The following is a 19,846-nucleotide window of genomic DNA, read 5'->3' as shown; positions in this document are numbered from 1 at the left end:
TCAGGCTGAGGGCTGTGCCGACGTTTAGACTGCTGTTCTAGCAAGGTGTTGAAGTACCTTTTGGTGAGGAGACTTAGCATAGATTACTCCTCTTAGTACTAGCTTTTGGTTAGAGTTTGTAAATAGTAAATGCTCTGGTAATGTAACATTGAGTCGGGGATCACGCTTGGATTTCATCGTATATCGGTGTTACCTTTTTATATGCTAGTTCTTGTATAAGTGACATCCTTAGGGATGAATATGGCTTATGTATATATATATATGTATATATATGCATGCTTGGTGTGAATGAATCCGCTGTTGCTTTTCATGTTAAACTTCATGACGCTCTGTGTGTATGCTTGTGTTTTAATTACCGCGTGGCACTCTGCCTTTACACTTGTTAAAAAGTTTTTAAAATTACGTTTTTAAGGGTAGTATGGGTTAGGGTGTTACAATAGTGGTATCAGAGCAGGTCGGTTCGTGTGAACCAATTAGGACTTTTCTTTTCCCCGTATGAGCATGTGTAGGGAACACTGTTAGTACTTTCTAACGTCTAGTTGTGATTCGTTCAGGAATCATGGCTGCTGCGAGAACGAATGCTCAGATTGCGGAGGCTTTGGCTGCACTCACCAACATAGTGGTTAGAGATCATCAACCTGGAAGAGAGGTAGAGATGAGGTTGGAAAGGTTCATGAAGCAGAAACCGCCAACATTTACCGGAGGTTACAACCCGGATGGAGCTCACAAGTGGCTGGAGGAACTTGAAATAATTTTTGAAGCAATGGATTGTTCCGAGGAAGGAAAGACAACCCTTGGGACATATGTGTTGCGTGAGGAAGCGAACGTGTGGTGGAAGAACGCCAAGTTGAGGCTAGGACCCGGTGGTATGGCTATACCATGGGCAATGTTTAAAAGAGAATTTTTGGTTAAGTATTTTCCTATGGATGTTGTAAGACCCCTAAATTCCACTTTTAATTTATATGAGTTTATGGAGTAAATTAAGTGTGGAATGGATGTTGAGTTTGGAAATGAAAAAAACAAGGTTTTGGTTGTTTTGTTGAAGTCTGAACAAACTCGTACCTTTTTGACCCCTTTACGTTTTGATTTGGTTTTTATGGTCAACATGAAAGTTGTAGATCTCTTCGTTAGCTTTCCAACGAATATTGGTGCGTCTCAATTGGACAACCAGAACTCAAGTTATGATCGTTTCCGTAAGAGGCGGATTCGCAGAAATTTTCCCACACTTCCTAGCACTCGAGCCAGGCACAGCAGAGGCCCATTTTAGGCCAAAACCTGACCATGGGGGCTGAGCATAGGCGCATGGTACTGTTCACAGGTGGACTTTTGTGACTTTTAGTTGACTTTAGGGGTTTATGCACCCGGGACCTTTGTTGCTTAGTTTTTCGCGTAGATTTCGTTTCCGAGGTTTGTTGTTGGGCTAAGGAATGCTATTTGGATTTGTCTTATGGAAGACCATTAGTTTTAGATAGGTTGATTAGAGTTCGAGAGTTATTAGTTCGAGTATCGTCGTTATTACGATATATTTTGCTGAGATCGTGCCTGTTTTGTGTTCGAGTGTCAGAATGACACGGGGTTTGTTTTCCTAGTCTTCTTATAGGAATGAGGATGATCCTGTGTCTTTAGAATTTCATTTTTCGCGTTATGCTAGTTTTTGAGAAAACGGGCAATAGTTTACCCGCTGTCGTAAAATTTTACGGTTTCGGAATTCAGTAAAATTTTAGATAGAAGATTTATATATCTGCGCGAGTTAGGTTATGTCCTGAGAATATTTTTAAGAGTTAGGGAAGAAAATTTCAGTCGAGGAAAAATGTTTCGCGATAATTTTTGGAAATCGCTTAAGGCGAACATTTAGTTTCTAAATTTTCTAGTTTCGCGAGTTTGGCTCGTATGCGTAGTGCGACTCGTCGATGAGGCGTGAGTGTCTCATGAGGGAAATATATATCTTGAGTGGATGAGATTGAGTGATCCAATGGTGAGGGTTTAACATGACTTTAGTTGCACTTTTGATCCAATGGCTAGGAATGACCAAGACCAATGTATAGTAAGGAGGTTTAGCTTCTTTGGGACTTAGAAAAATCAGATTTTTCCACTCCTCTCTTCTCTCTCAAACCGTGAACCACTCCCCCATTTTCTATTCATCACCAAATTCTCATTTCTTCACCAAATCCTTCCATTCAAGGCTTGTTGGATCATAAGAACTTGCAAGGAATCACTTCACTTAAGGTAACTAGTCTTCTCCTTTCTTTTGCTTGGTTAAAACTCATGATTGTAGGAATTTTTGGGTTATGTTCTTGAGAATTAGTTTTCTAGAAATTAGTTTTGGTTGTTTGTGGTTCTAGGGAAGTGTTTAGGAGTAGTATTTAAGCTTGTTTAAGCTTGGCATGTTGTGATTTCCATGGTGATTAAGATTTTCATAAAATATTTTGTTAGGGTTTGAAAAACTTATTTGAAATGATCATAACTTTGAAAAATTGTTTTGTGCTTTTCTTTTTGGTGTTGTTTATGAGCTTAGTAGAGAAATGGATGTTAGATTATGGCTTTAATTTTGTGAAACAAGGAAAAATAATTTTGAGTGTGTTCTTGAGGATTTTATGAACATATTTTTAGAAACTTTTGTTTTGATGCTCAAAGTGGTTTGGTTGATCAATTCCATGGCCATGTGAACTAATAGATGCTAGCTAGGACTTTGCATTGGAAAAATTTTGAGTGTGGTCCTTATTTTGAAAACTTTTGGTCATGAGAAATTTCGGAAAAGTGTGGGAGAGGTTTCAAAATTTGTCAGGGCTTTGAGGGAGGCACAATGGTGGCCTAGGGCGAATTACCATGCAAAAATTTTTGGGAAAAAAATGGTTTTAGTGTTGTATGTGTGTTAAAGAACCTAAAATTGAATTTTCGAAATTTGAGGCTTTGCCCGGAAAATTTTTTGGGGCTTGGATTAGTAACTCGGGGGTATTATGGGATATTACCATGCCCTCGGAAGCGAAAAATTTTGAGCGGAAGGGGGATTTTGAAAAAAAGGGCAGAACCAAAACTTAGTGGGAGGGGAAAATTTGCAAAATTTTTCTAAGTCCACAATTTTGTGAAAAATGAGCATGCTTTGATGAAATGATCATAGGTGGGTCAAAGTTTGATTATAGGATTGTATTTGGAAAGAAAAACTTAAAATTTGCGACGCAAGAAAAACTCGATTATTTTGTCGAGATATTTTCGTAAAATTTTTAGGTTGTTTTCAAGTGTTTTGGTAGTGTATGAAAGTGTCCTTTGAAGTTTAAAACCATAGAGAGCAATGGTATGCTTTGAAAATGAAAATTTGTGGGAGAATGCCTTGATTTCTCAATTCTGGACGAACTGTGCAGGGGCATTTTCGTCCATTTAAAATTGTTTCAGTTCCCTCAAAACTTAACCATTTGATCCGTCTTTTCGAGACGAAGAGTTTGGCGTATGGTTCGTCTCGAGTGGACAAGAGTTGAATTAGTTATGGTCATTTTAGTTTGAAAACTATTTTGTCGAAAATGTGTTTGTTTTGTGAAAAATAGTGTATTTAACTTCGGGAATTTTTAATCACTATGGGGAGGACTCGAATATAATATCCGAGAGTGTTAGGAAGTGCCTTAGATGCCTCTAGACCTTTGTTGATAGGTTTAGTTTCATTATAATACTTTGGGCGTGACTTATGGATTGTACGCTCCACTATTTTAGGGCGCACGAATTGTTGCATAACTCGGAATCGTTTGTAATTGGAAGTTTCGCCGAGGTAAGGGCACCTTTTTATTTCCGTCAATAGCATTAGGGTATGCTTGTGGTTATGCTTGTTGTGGTTCCATGCTTGTGTGCTTGGTTGTTTTCGATGTTATTTGTCTTACGTATATGTGGGAAATATATGTGTTGACATGTGGTTATGAATATGTGTATGTTTGTTGCATTAGTATATGTAGGGACGTATGCTCATGCAAACATTGTCGGTATTTGATCTGGGTGATTGTACCGGGTGATACTTCCGCCTTTAACGGAGACGGTATTTGATCTGGGTGATTGTACCGCCGTTAACGGAGCCGGTATTTGATCTGGGTGATTGTACTCCGGAGTATCCACCAATTGAGTTGGCATTTGATCTGGGTGATTGTGCCGGGTGTAATCCACCTTTTTCCGGAATTCATGCATGTGGCATTCGATCTGGGTGATTGTGCCACAACCATTCATTAGAGGTCTTGCATTAGGGTATGTGTGCACTTTATTTATTCTTCTTGGTGTGAGGATGTGATAAGTGTTTACCGCTTTCTATTCTGGTATGTGTATTCGGTATTTTATTACTTGTTTCCAGTTGGTGACCCTTATTTTGCATGCCATATCACGGGCTCCTCCCACCCCTAGACGATGGAGCGCCATCTGAGACCGTAGGCCGTGTGGACGGCGAGGACTTCGTGGACTATCCCGGAGTGTAGGGAGTAGCGCTTGTTAGGCTACATTTTGGTAGGCTTAGGGCCTAGTTTGTATTTTGGATGACTGTATGTCTTATACATTATACTCAGACATGCTTAGTGCCTTTTGGCCTTGTGATATATTCGGTTCATAACTCGTGTCTTTTGGTTGATGAACTTAATGTATCCGCCGTATGTAAATTATTCAGGTACACACTTTGCTTCGAGGAAGCCCTGTAATATAATGTGTTGATGTTATATTTATTTTCTATTGAATGACGAATTGCCGAGATAGTTGCGGGCGTTCACGCGCGCCATTTTATTTAAGCGTGTTGTTTAAAAAAAAAAAAAAAATAATACCCCTTTTTATGCTTTGAAAAACGGGGTGTTACATTTTGGTATCAGAGCTCGGCATTAGATCTTCAAAGGGAAAGTGTGTACATGAGTTAACAGTCTGAGGTCAGTTAGTTTAGAGTTGGATTCGCGTCGGGTTAGCGAATCATTTGTGGGTAGCAGTGTGTCTTGTTTGCTAGTATTGGCGCATTAACTCGTTTCGTTAATGTGTGTCTTCAACCAATCCGTGATTCAACTACGTTTGGCGCTTATCAAGTCGGATGTGGAATTGGAAAAAGATTTATTAGGCCAAGTGTGTCTCCGTGGGGAGCATCAGTCCTATAGGTGAAAAGGAAAGATGGACTTGGAGCGAATCAAAACTACAAGGGATTCTTGGAAGTGGCATTGGACGTGGCCACTCGACAATGTTGAGTGTGGACGAATGGACGTCGTTCTTGTAAAGGATTGCAAGTACGGAATTATTTAGGGGAACCTCTTAAGAAAAATATTGGATGTCTTCTACGATGAGTTCGGGACGAGACTCGATGAAGCCGTTTAGTTGTCAAGAAGGTGCGACCGTTGTGGAATGGTGGAGCAGACAACGAGGTCAATTGGTATTAATTACGACGATTGGAAAATCATCGAGGCAAGTCGCACTAGAATTGAAGGACGTTGCGTGTCAAGAGTGAGTGAACCTAGCGTGGCTAGACGACGGTTATACCGACGATGGGTACCTTAAGGGTTTAAGTTGAGTGTTTAAGACATATGGGATTATGAAATGTGAGTATTAAGGTAAATCACGTGATGATTTAAGGTAGGAGAACAAATATCACGTTGATAAGTGATGAACTATGCGTAGTTCAGGGGATAGTAAGTATAGGTGTCGATGTGAGACAAGAATATAGTTGGTTAATTTTTGGATCAAGGGTGAATTTGGAGGGATGTTTAGGTAAAGAACGAGTAGTTCAACCTTGGAAAATGAGTTGTGTGTCGATGTTAAGCGATGCTAGAGGTATATAGTGTGGAAATACCTAGAGAGTTGTAGCCGTGTAAGCTAGAATTGTTAGTTTTGGCGGGTAAAACCTAAGAGAAATTAAATTTCTCAAGTAGTTTGACGGGATTAGACCATGAGTGAGTAGAGGCTCGGTATGAATGGGCATTTAAGTTAACGATTTCGATCGACCGAGAGGGACGAATGATCAAGTAGCACCTTGAGTTTATGATATCATAGGAGTTGAAGTGGAAAAATTTTGAGTAAAACAAGTTATGGACGGAAATTTTTAGAAAATTTTTTAGAAATGTCGTAGATGAATAAAAAAGGGGTTCGTTAGTAAGAGTACTAAGACAATGAGAGTGATAGTTGGAAGGACATTTTGTTGAATGTTAAGATGTAATGGGAAATTTGGATGATATGGCTAGTATTTTAAGTTCTTGAGGATTAGATTCAAGGAGTTGATTTATGTATCGGACCTATTACGGAAGTTATGGTAGCGTATGATTTATTCTTGGTGGGTAGTCTCAAGAAGACGAGCATTAAGATTTGAGATAAGTGTCGGACACTAGATGGATGAGCAAGATGAGTCAATTTGGAAGTTAATCATAATGACGTTCTAAGGATAAGGTTAGAGATAGTTATGCATAAAGGGCTAATAACTAGGAACATGGATGGTTAATTATTTAGAGTGTTCGATTACGAGGAATGTGTTGGTTGCATCTTAGAGAAGGCTAGAAGTGAGTAAGAACTTTTCGAGTAAGTAGATGCGTCGAGATGAGCGGCAAGAACTTGTGTGCGAAGTGGGTAATTAGTATTAGAAAATACTATAACTTTAGATAGTTGCGACGATTTGGGGATTGGTCGAACGGAGAAGAGTATATTGGTTATGATGAAATTTTATTTGGAACAAGAGAGTATTTGGATTGTGTGCGGCGAATTAAAGATGATGTTTGGATTTAACGAGTTGTTGGGGTATGGTGGTTTGGGAACCAACTCTAGGCGGTTGTTGAACTTGGATGTTGCAAATTTCTAGAGAGTCGAGGAGGACTAGTTTGGAGTTTTGTAGAGTTATAACGTCGGCGTGGTAGTCGCGATGGAAAATTGAGGTTGTGCACTAGAAAGAAAGTGAAAAGGAATAATTAGAGGTTGTAAGGAGAGGTTGACAACCTCATTGTTTAATTGGTCAAAGTCGAAAGGAATAATAAGAAAGACTACATTAATGTACCTCGTAAGGAGTTAAGGTTGAGTTAAGAATCACACGAGGAGTGTATGCCAAAGAAAGTGGAGCTTGGTATATTTGGATAAAAGCACAAAAGAATGGAGATGGGAAAATAAGTTTAAATTGGAAAAGAATGTTACGGTGGGTATCCGAACGATTAAATGACTAAGTGGAAAATGGTTGTTGGAAAATTTCACATCAGAATTTGGACGTCGAGACAAGTTTAAGTAGTGATGTGGCATTAATGGACGAGTGAATAAGGTGAGGAAGTTAGTCATTGGGAAAACTTGTTTATGAGGAGTAATGAAGAAAAACTTGGGGAGTTGTAATCACCAACCGGATGTTGGGATGGTATTATTAAAAATGAGATTGGAATGAGATTAGTGTATGAACGAACGGTGCGGCGAAGTTACGAGATCAAAAAAAAAATTTTTTTTTTAAGGATTTACGGACATTGGTGAAGTTGTAAGGTTCTACGGAGATGACAACTTCTTTCGGAGTATTTATGTTGTGGGCGGTTGCGACTCGTAGACAAGATCGAGGTAGTAAGAATTGAGGAGACATGTAGAAAACCTCGAAGAAGACGTTGGACCTTTGTGATTCAGATGAATTGAGTACAAGTGGCTGAGAGTGCTATTGCAGTTTGGTAAAGATGGTCTACGTCACCATCATGGTTGTCGACTATCTAGTGACAAATTGAGGAACTGATCGTCCTTAATCTCTTGTTATTAGTAGGCGGAATCGTGTTGACTGGAATGGACTAGTTTGGCCAGCTTTGGTAGTGCGTAAAGTTTTTGAAAATTCTTTTTGGAAGGTAGCCGTCACTGTTTCGTGTAAACTTAATGAAATGGACTATGATGCGGAGGCAGAAGAATGTGATGTTGGAAACGTCATGTGATAACTTAGGTTGCGGACTTTCGTGAAGTTAATCTAAGTTATTACTCTCACTTTAGTTTCGAGGACGAAACTTCTTTTTGGTGGGTAGTAATGTAAGACCCCTAAATTCCACTTTTAATTTATATGAGTTTATGGAGTAAATTAAGTGTGGAATGGATGTTGAGTTTGGAAATGAAAAAAACAAGGTTTTGGTTGTTTTGTTGAAGTCTGAACAAACTCGTACCTTTTTGACCCCTTTACGTTTTGATTTGGTTTTTATGGTCAACATGAAAGTTGTAGATCTCTTCGTTAGCTTTCCAACGAATATTGGTGCGTCTCAATTGGACAACCAGAACTCAAGTTATGATCGTTTCCGTAAGAGGCGGATTCGCAGAAATTTTCCCACACTTCCTAGCACTCGAGCCAGGCACAGCAGAGGCCCATTTTAGGCCAAAACCTGACCATGGGGGCTGAGCATAGGCGCATGGTACTGTTCACAGGTGGACTTTTGTGACTTTTAGTTGACTTTAGGGGTTTATGCACCCGGGACCTTTGTTGCTTAGTTTTTCGCGTAGATTTCGTTTCCGAGGTTTGTTGTTGGGCTAAGGAATGCTATTTGGATTTGTCTTATGGAAGACCATTAGTTTTAGATAGGTTGATTAGAGTTCGAGAGTTATTAGTTCGAGTATCGTCGTTATTACGATATATTTTGCTGAGATCGTGCCTGTTTTGTGTTCGAGTGTCAGAATGACACGGGGTTTGTTTTCCTAGTCTTCTTATAGGAATGAGGATGATCCTGTGTCTTTAGAATTTCATTTTTCGCGTTATGCTAGTTTTTGAGAAAACGGGCAATAGTTTACCCGCTGTCGTAAAATTTTACGGTTTCGGAATTCAGTAAAATTTTAGATAGAAGATTTATATATCTGCGCGAGTTAGGTTATGTCCTGAGAATATTTTTAAGAGTTAGGGAAGAAAATTTCAGTCGAGGAAAAATGTTTCGCGATAATTTTTGGAAATCGCTTAAGGCGAACATTTAGTTTCTAAATTTTCTAGTTTCGCGAGTTTGGCTCGTATGCGTAGTGCGACTCGTCGATGAGGCGTGAGTGTCTCATGAGGGAAATATATATCTTGAGTGGATGAGATTGAGTGATCCAATGGTGAGGGTTTAACATGACTTTAGTTGCACTTTTGATCCAATGGCTAGGAATGACCAAGACCAATGTATAGTAAGGAGGTTTAGCTTCTTTGGGACTTAGAAAAATCAGATTTTTCCACTCCTCTCTTCTCTCTCAAACCGTGAACCACTCCCCCATTTTCTATTCATCACCAAATTCTCATTTCTTCACCAAATCCTTCCATTCAAGGCTTGTTGGATCATAAGAACTTGCAAGGAATCACTTCACTTAAGGTAACTAGTCTTCTCCTTTCTTTTGCTTGGTTAAAACTCATGATTGTAGGAATTTTTGGGTTATGTTCTTGAGAATTAGTTTTCTAGAAATTAGTTTTGGTTGTTTGTGGTTCTAGGGAAGTGTTTAGGAGTAGTATTTAAGCTTGTTTAAGCTTGGCATGTTGTGATTTCCATGGTGATTAAGATTTTCATAAAATATTTTGTTAGGGTTTGAAAAACTTATTTGAAATGATCATAACTTTGAAAAATTGTTTTGTGCTTTTCTTTTTGGTGTTGTTTATGAGCTTAGTAGAGAAATGGATGTTAGATTATGGCTTTAATTTTGTGAAACAAGGAAAAATAATTTTGAGTGTGTTCTTGAGGATTTTATGAACATATTTTTAGAAACTTTTGTTTTGATGCTCAAAGTGGTTTGGTTGATCAATTCCATGGCCATGTGAACTAATAGATGCTAGCTAGGACTTTGCATTGGAAAAATTTTGAGTGTGGTCCTTATTTTGAAAACTTTTGGTCATGAGAAATTTCGGAAAAGTGTGGGAGAGGTTTCAAAATTTGTCAGGGCTTTGAGGGAGGCACAATGGTGGCCTAGGGCGAATTACCATGCAAAAATTTTTGGGAAAAAAATGGTTTTAGTGTTGTATGTGTGTTAAAGAACCTAAAATTGAATTTTCGAAATTTGAGGCTTTGCCCGGAAAATTTTTTGGGGCTTGGATTAGTAACTCGGGGGTATTATGGGATATTACCATGCCCTCGGAAGCGAAAAATTTTGAGCGGAAGGGGGATTTTGAAAAAAAGGGCAGAACCAAAACTTAGTGGGAGGGGAAAATTTGCAAAATTTTTCTAAGTCCACAATTTTGTGAAAAATGAGCATGCTTTGATGAAATGATCATAGGTGGGTCAAAGTTTGATTATAGGATTGTATTTGGAAAGAAAAACTTAAAATTTGCGACGCAAGAAAAACTCGATTATTTTGTCGAGATATTTTCGTAAAATTTTTAGGTTGTTTTCAAGTGTTTTGGTAGTGTATGAAAGTGTCCTTTGAAGTTTAAAACCATAGAGAGCAATGGTATGCTTTGAAAATGAAAATTTGTGGGAGAATGCACTAGTGCAGAAAGGGGATTCCACTACCGGCCAAATAGGGATTCCACTACTGGCCGCGGCCGGTAGTAAATACACTCGTCGTTGTAAGTCAATACTTTCCACGACGGGTCTTTTTATACCCGTCGTGGTATGTCAGGTTTCTACTGTATTATTAATTAAATTTATGAGGATTCCACTACGGGTATTTACAAATACCCGTAGTGGTATGTATGAGATTCCACTACGGGTATTTTCAATATCCGTAGTGGTATGTATAGTTTTCATTTTTTTTTTTATAGTCTGGGATTCCACTACCGGTATTTGTAAATACCGGTAGTGGTATGTGTGGTTTTAATTTTTTTTTTTTAGAATTGAGGATTCCACTACTGGTATTAACAAATACCCGTAGTGGTATGTATTGTTTCCAGTTTTTTTTTTTTAGAATCTGGGATACCACTACGGGTATTTAACAAATACCCGTAGTGGTATGTATTGTTTCCAGTTTTTTTTTTTTAGAATCTGGGATACCACTACGGGTATTTAACAAATACCCGTAGTGGTATGTATTGTTTCCAGTTTTTTTTTTTTAGAATCTGGGATACCACTACGGGTATTTACAAATACCCGTAGTGGTATGTGTGGTTTTCATTTTTTTTTTTTTAGAGTCTGGGATTCCACTACCGGTATTTGTAAATACCGGTAGTGGTATGTGTGGTTTTAATTTTTTTTTTTTAGAATTGAGGATACCACTACGGGTATTTACAAATACCCGTAGTGGTATGTATGGTTTTCACTACTGATTGTTATAAATATCAGTAGTGGTATGTTAGTTTTTTTTTTTGTTTTTTTGTTTTTTTTCGTTTTTTTTAATTCCTGTGCCTGCATATTAATATATGGCGCCCTTCCGGCGCATAAATTATACGTTCTTTTAGTAGGTAATAACGCAAAAGAAAATTGTCATAATTTCGAATATTATTTTCCACAATTCATTGTCAATTCCTAACAAGTTACACATTCAATACATTAAAATCACAAAACTTAACATTATCACTAATTATATCTATTCTAATTCCAAGCATACAGCCCCCTAATATACACAAAAATCAAAACTAGCTCTATCCAATTCCAAAACAGCAACTCAAACTACCAATTCCATGACAGTCCAAAACAGCAAGTCCAAAACAGTGGGATCTCAAATTCCTCATCACCCTGCAGAATTGGTTAATAACAGCAAGTCCAAAACAGCAAATTCCTCAAATTCCTCATCACCCTGCAGAATTGGTGATGAGGAATTGGTTAAACAGCAAGTCCAAAACAGCCCCCTAATATACACAAAAATCAAAACTAGCTCTATCCAATTCCAAAACAGCAACTCAAATTACCAATTCAAATAATGAACTATTCTATAACTCACCAGATAAATCTTAACCCTCCAATAACGACAAAAAATATGTTGACCAACGTAATCGCAATTCATACATCTCCTCAGCTGTTAACTCTTTTGGGTCATTAAATACCTACAATAAGTAAATAATAATATAAAACTATTCTTGACTCGGTTATAAAAAATTATTGATGTATAAAAAATAAAAATTATTACCTCCATCCAAGAATCAGTTATCTTAGCAGTGACAATGTCCAACATATTTTTCATTACATAGTATCCACAGTCATTTGAATTATATTGTTTCCTCGCCTACAAATTATATATAGTAACATTTGATCAAAAAATACCACACTTACTTATCAAAAAAGTAAATATATATAAAGTTAGAATACCACACTTACTTGTGGATAAAGCCATACGGTATTGTTCTTTCTATTGCCATTCGCCATTTGATCAACCGTAAAAACACTAATTCATAAGAAAAAAAAGCCGCATAAAATCATATAAAATTTGTAATAATTTATGTTTATAGTATATAACCAAAACCCCTAAAGTATAAACTTAATTACCTTGAAACAATTTTCTCCATTATTGGATTAAGTTTCCAATGTAGTGAACAAATAACAACCACGGTATTTATCTTTGGACAAAGTATTATCAACTGCCAATGTCCTCTGTACGCGTGCGTGGAAGAACAGTATTATATTGTTAATAACTATGAGTTATAAAAAATAAATAAGTATTAAAAAAATACACAAATTCATACAAACTTACCCATGGTTAAATGGTAATAATTGACACTCTTTCTTTTCATTTTCTAACTTATGCTGGATGTATTTCTTGCATTTACTTTGAGATATTCTCTGATCACTTTTTTTCCCAGCATCACCAACAATGTTCAGAAAACTTGGTTCCAAAATTCCATATACATTTGTGGTGTTGTTTTCAATGCATAAACGATGAATGTACCTGAATATAATTTTAAAGTTAGGAGAGATATATAACATATTAACAGATATTGAGATAGTAGTAAATAAGAAAGTACACTTACGAGCACCAAACACTTATAGTAGTCATGTCGAGCCAAATAAAACCCACCAACAACTCTCTTATACACTTGCAAGACATGAGAAAATTAGTACACATTGAACAATGAGTTAATTGTACATCCAAATGATCATCACCCTTTTTCAGAACCATGATTAACAATTTCTGAACATCGTCCATGTTATCTTCAGCCTCTGCTACCGGTGCAGGAGAACGACTTCCTTTTGCGCTTTCAGTGACAACAACCTCCTTGAGTTCATTTTGCATCTTGACCGGTGCAGGAGAACAACTCCCTTTTGCGCTTCCGGTGACAACAACTTGTTCAGCACAAGCTTCAGGTACCATGACTCTATTATTTGTATCAGAGGTTTGGGATAAACCCATGGACTTTAGTGTCTCCATAAGAGAATCTTGCATCATCTTACGCTCTTGCGCCAACTTTTCCTCAAACTTAGCTTCCAAATCTGCTTTAAATGCTGCTAGTTGCTCTTTGACATCTATACCTTGTCTTTGACGTGAAACCTTTGATCTTCCCCAGTAAGTGGTAATGTTATGTTTTTTTCCAACACCACGAACACTACCACCATGCTCAGGTGTTCCAATGGCTTCTGTTAGGACATCGTGACGTCCCGTTGGAACAAAGTCACCCTTTTTTGAGTCTTCAACAATTTTCTCCTACAACATGCACAAACAAAGTCACAATATAGTAAATAATTGTGTTACTTGAAGCAAAAGCATGATTATAATGTTACTTACAATTTTCTCAGCAACTTTTTTTACAGGCTCAGATGTGAATTCTCCCCCTTTCTTTTGTCGTGCTCTCGTCCATGTCTCATAGCGTTCCGGTGGAGATGGATGACGATCATCATCAGTTAAGCCAGAACTATCTTTCGATAAGGATTGTCTCTTTTCATTGATCATCTGCTCCTCGAGCCTCTTATACCCGCCACGGGATAATACATGTGGGTAAACATTCTTTGCATGATTCTCCCTACCCTTTTGACTTTTTTCCTATTATAAACTCAAATAATTAGTAATGTAAAAATCACATTCAGCAGTTTCAACAGACTTTTTTCCTATTCTTTGCAAGATAGTTTCAGAATCACAATCACAAAATCACAAAATCACAGTTTCAGCAGTTTACAGTTTCAGCAATCACAGTTTCACAGTTTCACAGTTTCACAGTTTCACAGTTTCAGCAGTTTAGGCAATGTTAAAGACAGAATCAGCAATTTTAGCGCGGTTTTAGCGCAGTTTTAGCGCGGTTTTAGCGCAGTTTTAGGCAATGTTAAAGACAGAATCACAGTTTTCAGCAGAAAAATGAAGTAAGGTGTTAAAGACAGTTTCAGCAGAATCACGGTTTTAGGCAATGTTAAAGACAGAATCAGCAGTTTTAGCGCGGTTTTAGCGCAGTTTTAGCGCGGTTTTAGCGCAGTAGCAGCAGTCAAGACATAAAAATCACAAAATCACAAATCACAAAACACAATATTTAACACAGTAGCAGCAGAAGCAGCAGTCAACACAGTTTAATGATTTTGAAATTACACTAACCTTAAAATCAGAGGTCTGTCGATACTTCACAAACTCTTCCCATATATCTTTTTTGATGTAAGGATACTTGACGTATGGAGGAACGTCATCTGGTTTGGGGTCTGTGATATAAGTTCTAGTCAACCGTGATTTAAAATCTTTCCATCGCTCCCCCGCATAGTGAAACCATATTTTCTTAAAATGATCACTCTTTTTTGCATCATCAAACTCAGGTATAACAAAAATAGCCTATAATATTTACATTTAAAAAATTTGGTGTTAGCATAAGATGTATTTGATATGATAATAAAATATAACAAAATGTTGAATTTCAAATACCTTAATATCTGTCCACATAGCATTCTTTACTCCTTCAGGTATATGTTTCCACAACTCTTTCGCAATACTGCATCTTTCTCGAGTAAGAAGTGCTACGTAACTCTTAAAATGGGAGGCATTGTTACCATAACACTCTCCAGTTTCTAGATCAAACTGGAGAGGGATCTTTATACCCGTTTTACGAACGTTTTCAATTGCTTTCAACATAGTGGGACCTCTAACACTTTTTTTATTACTTTGACTAGTTTCAGCAGAGTTGTCGGTTGAATCAGCCATATCGTATCTGTTTACACAAAACACAAAAAAATGAATTAAGCATAAGACACAAAAACTGAGTTGTTGGTTAATAGCAATAACAACCAAAAAATAAATGTCGCAAATTAAAATGTCTCAGCACAAAACAAAAAAAAAAAACTGAATTAAGCATAAGACACTTGCAATATAAATGTCGCAGCACAAAACACAAAAAACTGAATTAAGCATAAAACACTTGCATAAAACTGAATTAAGCATAAATGTCGCAGCACAAAAAATTCAATAACAATCAAAACAAATGGTGTTTTATTACTATGTGTTACAAAACAAGTGGTAAAAAAATGCAAATAGTGAAAGTAATGTCTAATCCCATATTCCTTCGTCATGATCTAAACGAATAGCTGCATGCACATCATCCTCTTCGTTTTCTTCAATGAAGGTAGGCACATCTGTTGAGAAAGGAGGAATTTCGGAAATATCAAGCTCTTGATTTTCATAACTACCATGCACATTTTTTCCTTGTAGAACCACCGACCACCGTTCATTAGAAGGATCTTTGACATAAAACACCTGTTTTGCTTGGGATGCCATGATGAAAGGTTCGTCTTTATAAGCTAACTTGCAAAGATCAACTAGTGTAAATCCTAATTCATCAATTCTCACACCATTGTTGATATCAATCCATTTGCATTTAAATAAAGGCACTTTAAACACAACGTAATCAACCTCCCAGATCTCTTCAATCACCCCAAAGTAGGGTGTAGATGCCATAACCGGATTTTTATCTTTGGAACTAGAGAAGTGCATGGACTCTGCCACAATCATAACCCCACTATTTTGCATGGTACTGCGGTCATCCTTTGATTTTGTATAAAAGGAAGTTTTGTTAATATCATATGCACTCCAAGTCAATATGTTACATTTAGGCTCATAGGACAACCACTTTATTGTATCGGAAACACTATCATCTTGGCAGACCTTTTCTTTAAACCACTCTGAGAATTTCTTATTATGCTCTCTTAACACCCATTTTTCATTCATCTTATCGTGCATTTTCTTTATGATGCTTTTGTGAGCAGACAAGTAAGGTTGAACTTCATCAGTGTTATTCAATATATACAAATGCGCTTGAAGAATTATATCAATATGCATGCTCTTGACATTTAAACCTTGCGTGCCCACACCGTCACATCTTCCATCATGACGAGACTTGGGAACCCCTATAGCATCCACTTCTGACAAATAGTTTGAACAAAACTCAATAGCTTCTTCTGCAATGTACCTCTCAACAATCGAAGCTTCCGGACGGTGTGGGTTTTTTGTATACCCTTTTAGGATCTTCATGTATCGCTCTATTGGATACATCCACCGTAAATAAATTGGGCCACACAATCTAATCTCCCTTACTAGATGAACAATCAAATGAACCATAATGTCAAAAAATGAAGGAGGAAAATACATCTCCAATTGACACAAGATAACTGCAGCTTCGTTTTCCAACTCGTCTAACTTCAATGGATCAATTGCTTTACAACATATTGCATTGAAGAATAAGCACAACCTGCATATAGCTTTCCTAACATTATCGGGCAATATCCCACGAATAGCCACAGGTAGTAGTTGTTGCATCAAGACATGACAATCATGAGATTTTAAGCCGATTAATTTGAGATCTTTCATTGATACAAGGCTCTTGACATTTGACGAGTAACCATGTGGCACTTTGATACTTTGTAAACACTTGCAAAAACTTGTTTTCTCGTCTTTAGACAAAGTGTGACACGCGGGAGGCAAATATGTCTTGTCATTGATTTTTTGTGGTATTAACTCTTGTCGTATACCCATCAAATCCATATCAAGACGAGCATGTGCACCATCTTTTGTCTTGCCTTTAATGTCGAGAAGTGTTCCAATTACACTATCACATACATTTTTCTCCACGTGCATCACATCAATACAATGTCTTACATCAAGACTAGACCAATATGGAAGATCAAAGAACACTGACCTCTTTTTCCATATACTTTTCACAACAGGCTGCTTTTTCCTTTTGACACTTTCACTTTCGGCTTTTGGCACTTTCGCTTTTGGCACTCTCCCTTTTGGCTTTTGGCACTTTCCGAAGACAACATTAATGTCTCGTTGTCGTTCATAAACTTCCTCTCCAGTTAAGGGCGTTGGAGCAACACCATTCTCTTGGTCTCCGTCAAAAGCTTTTCGCAATCTACGATATGGATGATAACGATTTAGAAATTTTCGGTGGCCAAGATAAACAGTCTTCTTTCCATTTTTCAGTTGCTTATAACATGTTTTTTTTTCACATATGGGACACGCATTATGCCCTTTAACGGAATACCCAGACAAATTGCCGTATGCCGGAAAGTCGTTGATGGTGCAAAACAACATGGCACGCATGTTGAACTGTTCACCAGAATACGAATCAAAAACATCCACTCCTTCCTCCCACAACACTTTCAAATCATCAATTAGTGGACTTAGATAAACATCTATGTCATTTCCTGGTTGTCTTGGGCCTGAAATCATCATCGATAACATAATATATTTACGCTTCATGCACAACCAAGGAGATAGGTTGTAAATCATCAGGAGAACAGGCCATGAACTATGGTTAGTACTTTGATTACCAAACGGATTCATTCCATCAGTAGCAAGTCCAAGTCTAAGGTTTCTCGACTCTTTGCCAAAATTTGGAAACAAAGAGTCAATTTTCTTCCATTGCAAAGAATCAGCTACATGGCGAATTTGGCCATCACATTTTCTCTCTTCTGCATGCCATCTAAGATTCTTTGCGTCATTTGCATTAGCAAACAATCTCTTGAACCTTGAAATTATTGGTAGGTACCATACGACTTTCGCGGGAGGACCCGTTTTGGTCACCTCATCATCACTAGAATCACCATCTTTCTTTTTGTAGCGAGACGCCTTACATGTCGGACAATGATTATAGTTTACAAACTCTTTTCGGTATAATATACAATCATTAGGGCATGCATGTATCTTTTCATACTCCAAACCCATTGGACACAATACTTTTTTCGCCTCGTAATAACGATTTGGCATTACATTACCTTCTGGAAGCATTTGTATCAACAATTCAAGCAATTCAGTGAAACTTTTGTCGGTCCACCCATTTTTTGCTTTCAAATTAAACAATTTTAACACCGCAGACAAACGGGTAAAATTTGTGCATCCCGGATACAATGGTTCATCCTTGTCACTGCATAAAGTTTCATACACATGCGCCCTCTTAAACGAATCTTCTCCAATATCACGCATCATGTCTTCTAGTCGATCATCGATATCCACACTACCACTTTCTCTATGGGACACACTTGGCGTTGCTACTACTTCACCGTGCCATATCCATTGTGTATAATTTTGACAAATCCCGTCACAAATTAGATGATTCATGATTTCTTTCTTAGTACGTTTTGGTTCTTTATTTGCACAATTTATACACGGACATAGAAAAAGTGGAGGAAATTCAGGAGGAGGACGTTCTAGTTCAGCATTACTTTCCGCAAACTGTAGAAATTCCATCACTCCATGTCTGTACTCAGTACTTAATCGATTAGCTCTCATCCAACTACGGTCCATACCTACGTTTCGAAATTTATGCATTCTAAGTTAAAGGAATGACTAGGTTGTTACTATTGCGAAACATTCTCTCGCCCTATTTTAATAAAAATTCATAGCCTATAACAGAATTTGCATATAGCAGAATTTTTACATAGTAATTTGAATTGCATCTAAGTTTATAGCTTCTATATATGTTTTGAAATAGAATCGGTACCTGTAGATGAGACCGTGATTGAACCTTCTAACTTCAAACAAAGAGGACAACACCAAAAAACAGCAACACCAGCCCCTAAACAGCAGCAGTCAACACGTAGGAGCAGCAACCACCGCCTAACACAGAAAACAGCTCCACCCCTGCAAAGCACAAGCATTGAAACCCTCAATTCATACATGAACTTAGAATATCCAATCTTCATTCAATGCTACCAAAATGTACTGAATGAGAAAAATGCGTGTTTTTCTTACCAGCAAATAACCATAAACAGAAAAAGAATGAAAACGAATACGAATGAAAACAAGATCAACCATAAACAGAAAACGAATGAAAACGAAAACGAATGAAATTTGGGGGAAGTTTGATTTATTCATACCTTTACCGAATGAAAACGAAGAGATTTGGAGGCGATTAAGCGTTTGCAGGTTCGTCGTTCCGTCTAGGGTTTGGAGAATGAAACCGCGAATGAAATTGGGACGATTGGAGAATGATTGGAGAACGATTGGAGAGTGTTTGATTTGAAGAAATTGGGACGATTTGAGGAACAAATTAGGGAGAACTAGAATTGGGACGATTGGATTGGAGAGTGTGTTCTTCTTCGCGTTTGCAGAATGAGGGAAATTGGGAAGAATGAAAAATATAATTAACACTATTAGGATTCCACTACCGGTGATAAGCTAGATCGGTAGTGGAAAGTGGGAATATGAAAAAACTAATAACACTATTAGGATTCCACTACCGGTGAATCCTAGATCGGTAGTGGAAGATAATTAAAACAATTTTGCACGTAATTACGACATTGCCACCGTGTCTACTTTCCACTACGGATTTAGCAAAGCCGGTAGTGAAATCCCTTGTCTCTGAACTTTCCACTACCGTTTTCAAAATATCAGTAGTGGAATCCTTTGGTCAAATGTATTTCACTACTGGTATTCACATACCGGTAGTGGTATCTCCAAACCAAAAGTCATTTTTCTACTAGTGATGCCTTGATTTCTCAATTCTGGACGAACTGTGCAGGGGCATTTTCGTCCATTTAAAATTGTTTCAGTTCCCTCAAAACTTAACCATTTGATCCGTCTTTTCGAGACGAAGAGTTTGGCGTATGGTTCGTCTCGAGTGGACAAGAGTTGAATTAGTTAT

The 19,846-nt window shown here is 37.5% G+C and overlaps 2 protein-coding genes across 2 annotated transcripts; both read right to left on the bottom strand.

The window, feature by feature from the left end:
• Positions 1 to 11,264: 11,264 nt before the first annotated feature.
• Positions 11,265 to 19,193, bottom strand: LOC123899128. Its single transcript, XM_045950194.1, has 12 exons — positions 19,080 to 19,193; positions 18,704 to 18,843; positions 14,635 to 14,917; positions 14,317 to 14,544; positions 13,522 to 13,776; positions 12,770 to 13,440; positions 12,493 to 12,687; positions 12,288 to 12,392; positions 12,120 to 12,186; positions 11,932 to 12,027; positions 11,746 to 11,848; positions 11,265 to 11,601 (listed from the first exon to the last, which is right to left on the bottom strand). Exons 3-11 carry the CDS (start codon positions 14,908 to 14,910, stop codon positions 11,756 to 11,758), a joined length of 1,986 nt encoding a protein of 661 aa, XP_045806150.1. The 5' UTR covers positions 14,911 to 14,917; positions 18,704 to 18,843; positions 19,080 to 19,193; the 3' UTR covers positions 11,265 to 11,601; positions 11,746 to 11,755.
• LOC123895921 lies at positions 15,253 to 18,507 on the bottom strand. Its single transcript, XM_045946387.1, has one exon. The coding sequence runs from the start codon at positions 18,505 to 18,507 to the stop codon at positions 15,253 to 15,255; it is 3,255 nt and encodes a 1,084-aa protein (XP_045802343.1).
• Positions 19,194 to 19,846: the final 653 nt, after the last annotated feature.

The sequence above is a fragment of the Trifolium pratense genome, linkage group LG7, assembly GCF_020283565.1.
Source record: "Trifolium pratense cultivar HEN17-A07 linkage group LG7, ARS_RC_1.1, whole genome shotgun sequence".
Lineage (NCBI taxonomy): Eukaryota > Viridiplantae > Streptophyta > Magnoliopsida > Fabales > Fabaceae > Trifolium > Trifolium pratense.
Note: the sequence above shows the minus strand (reverse complement) of the source record. Positions and strands in the feature narration are given on the sequence as shown.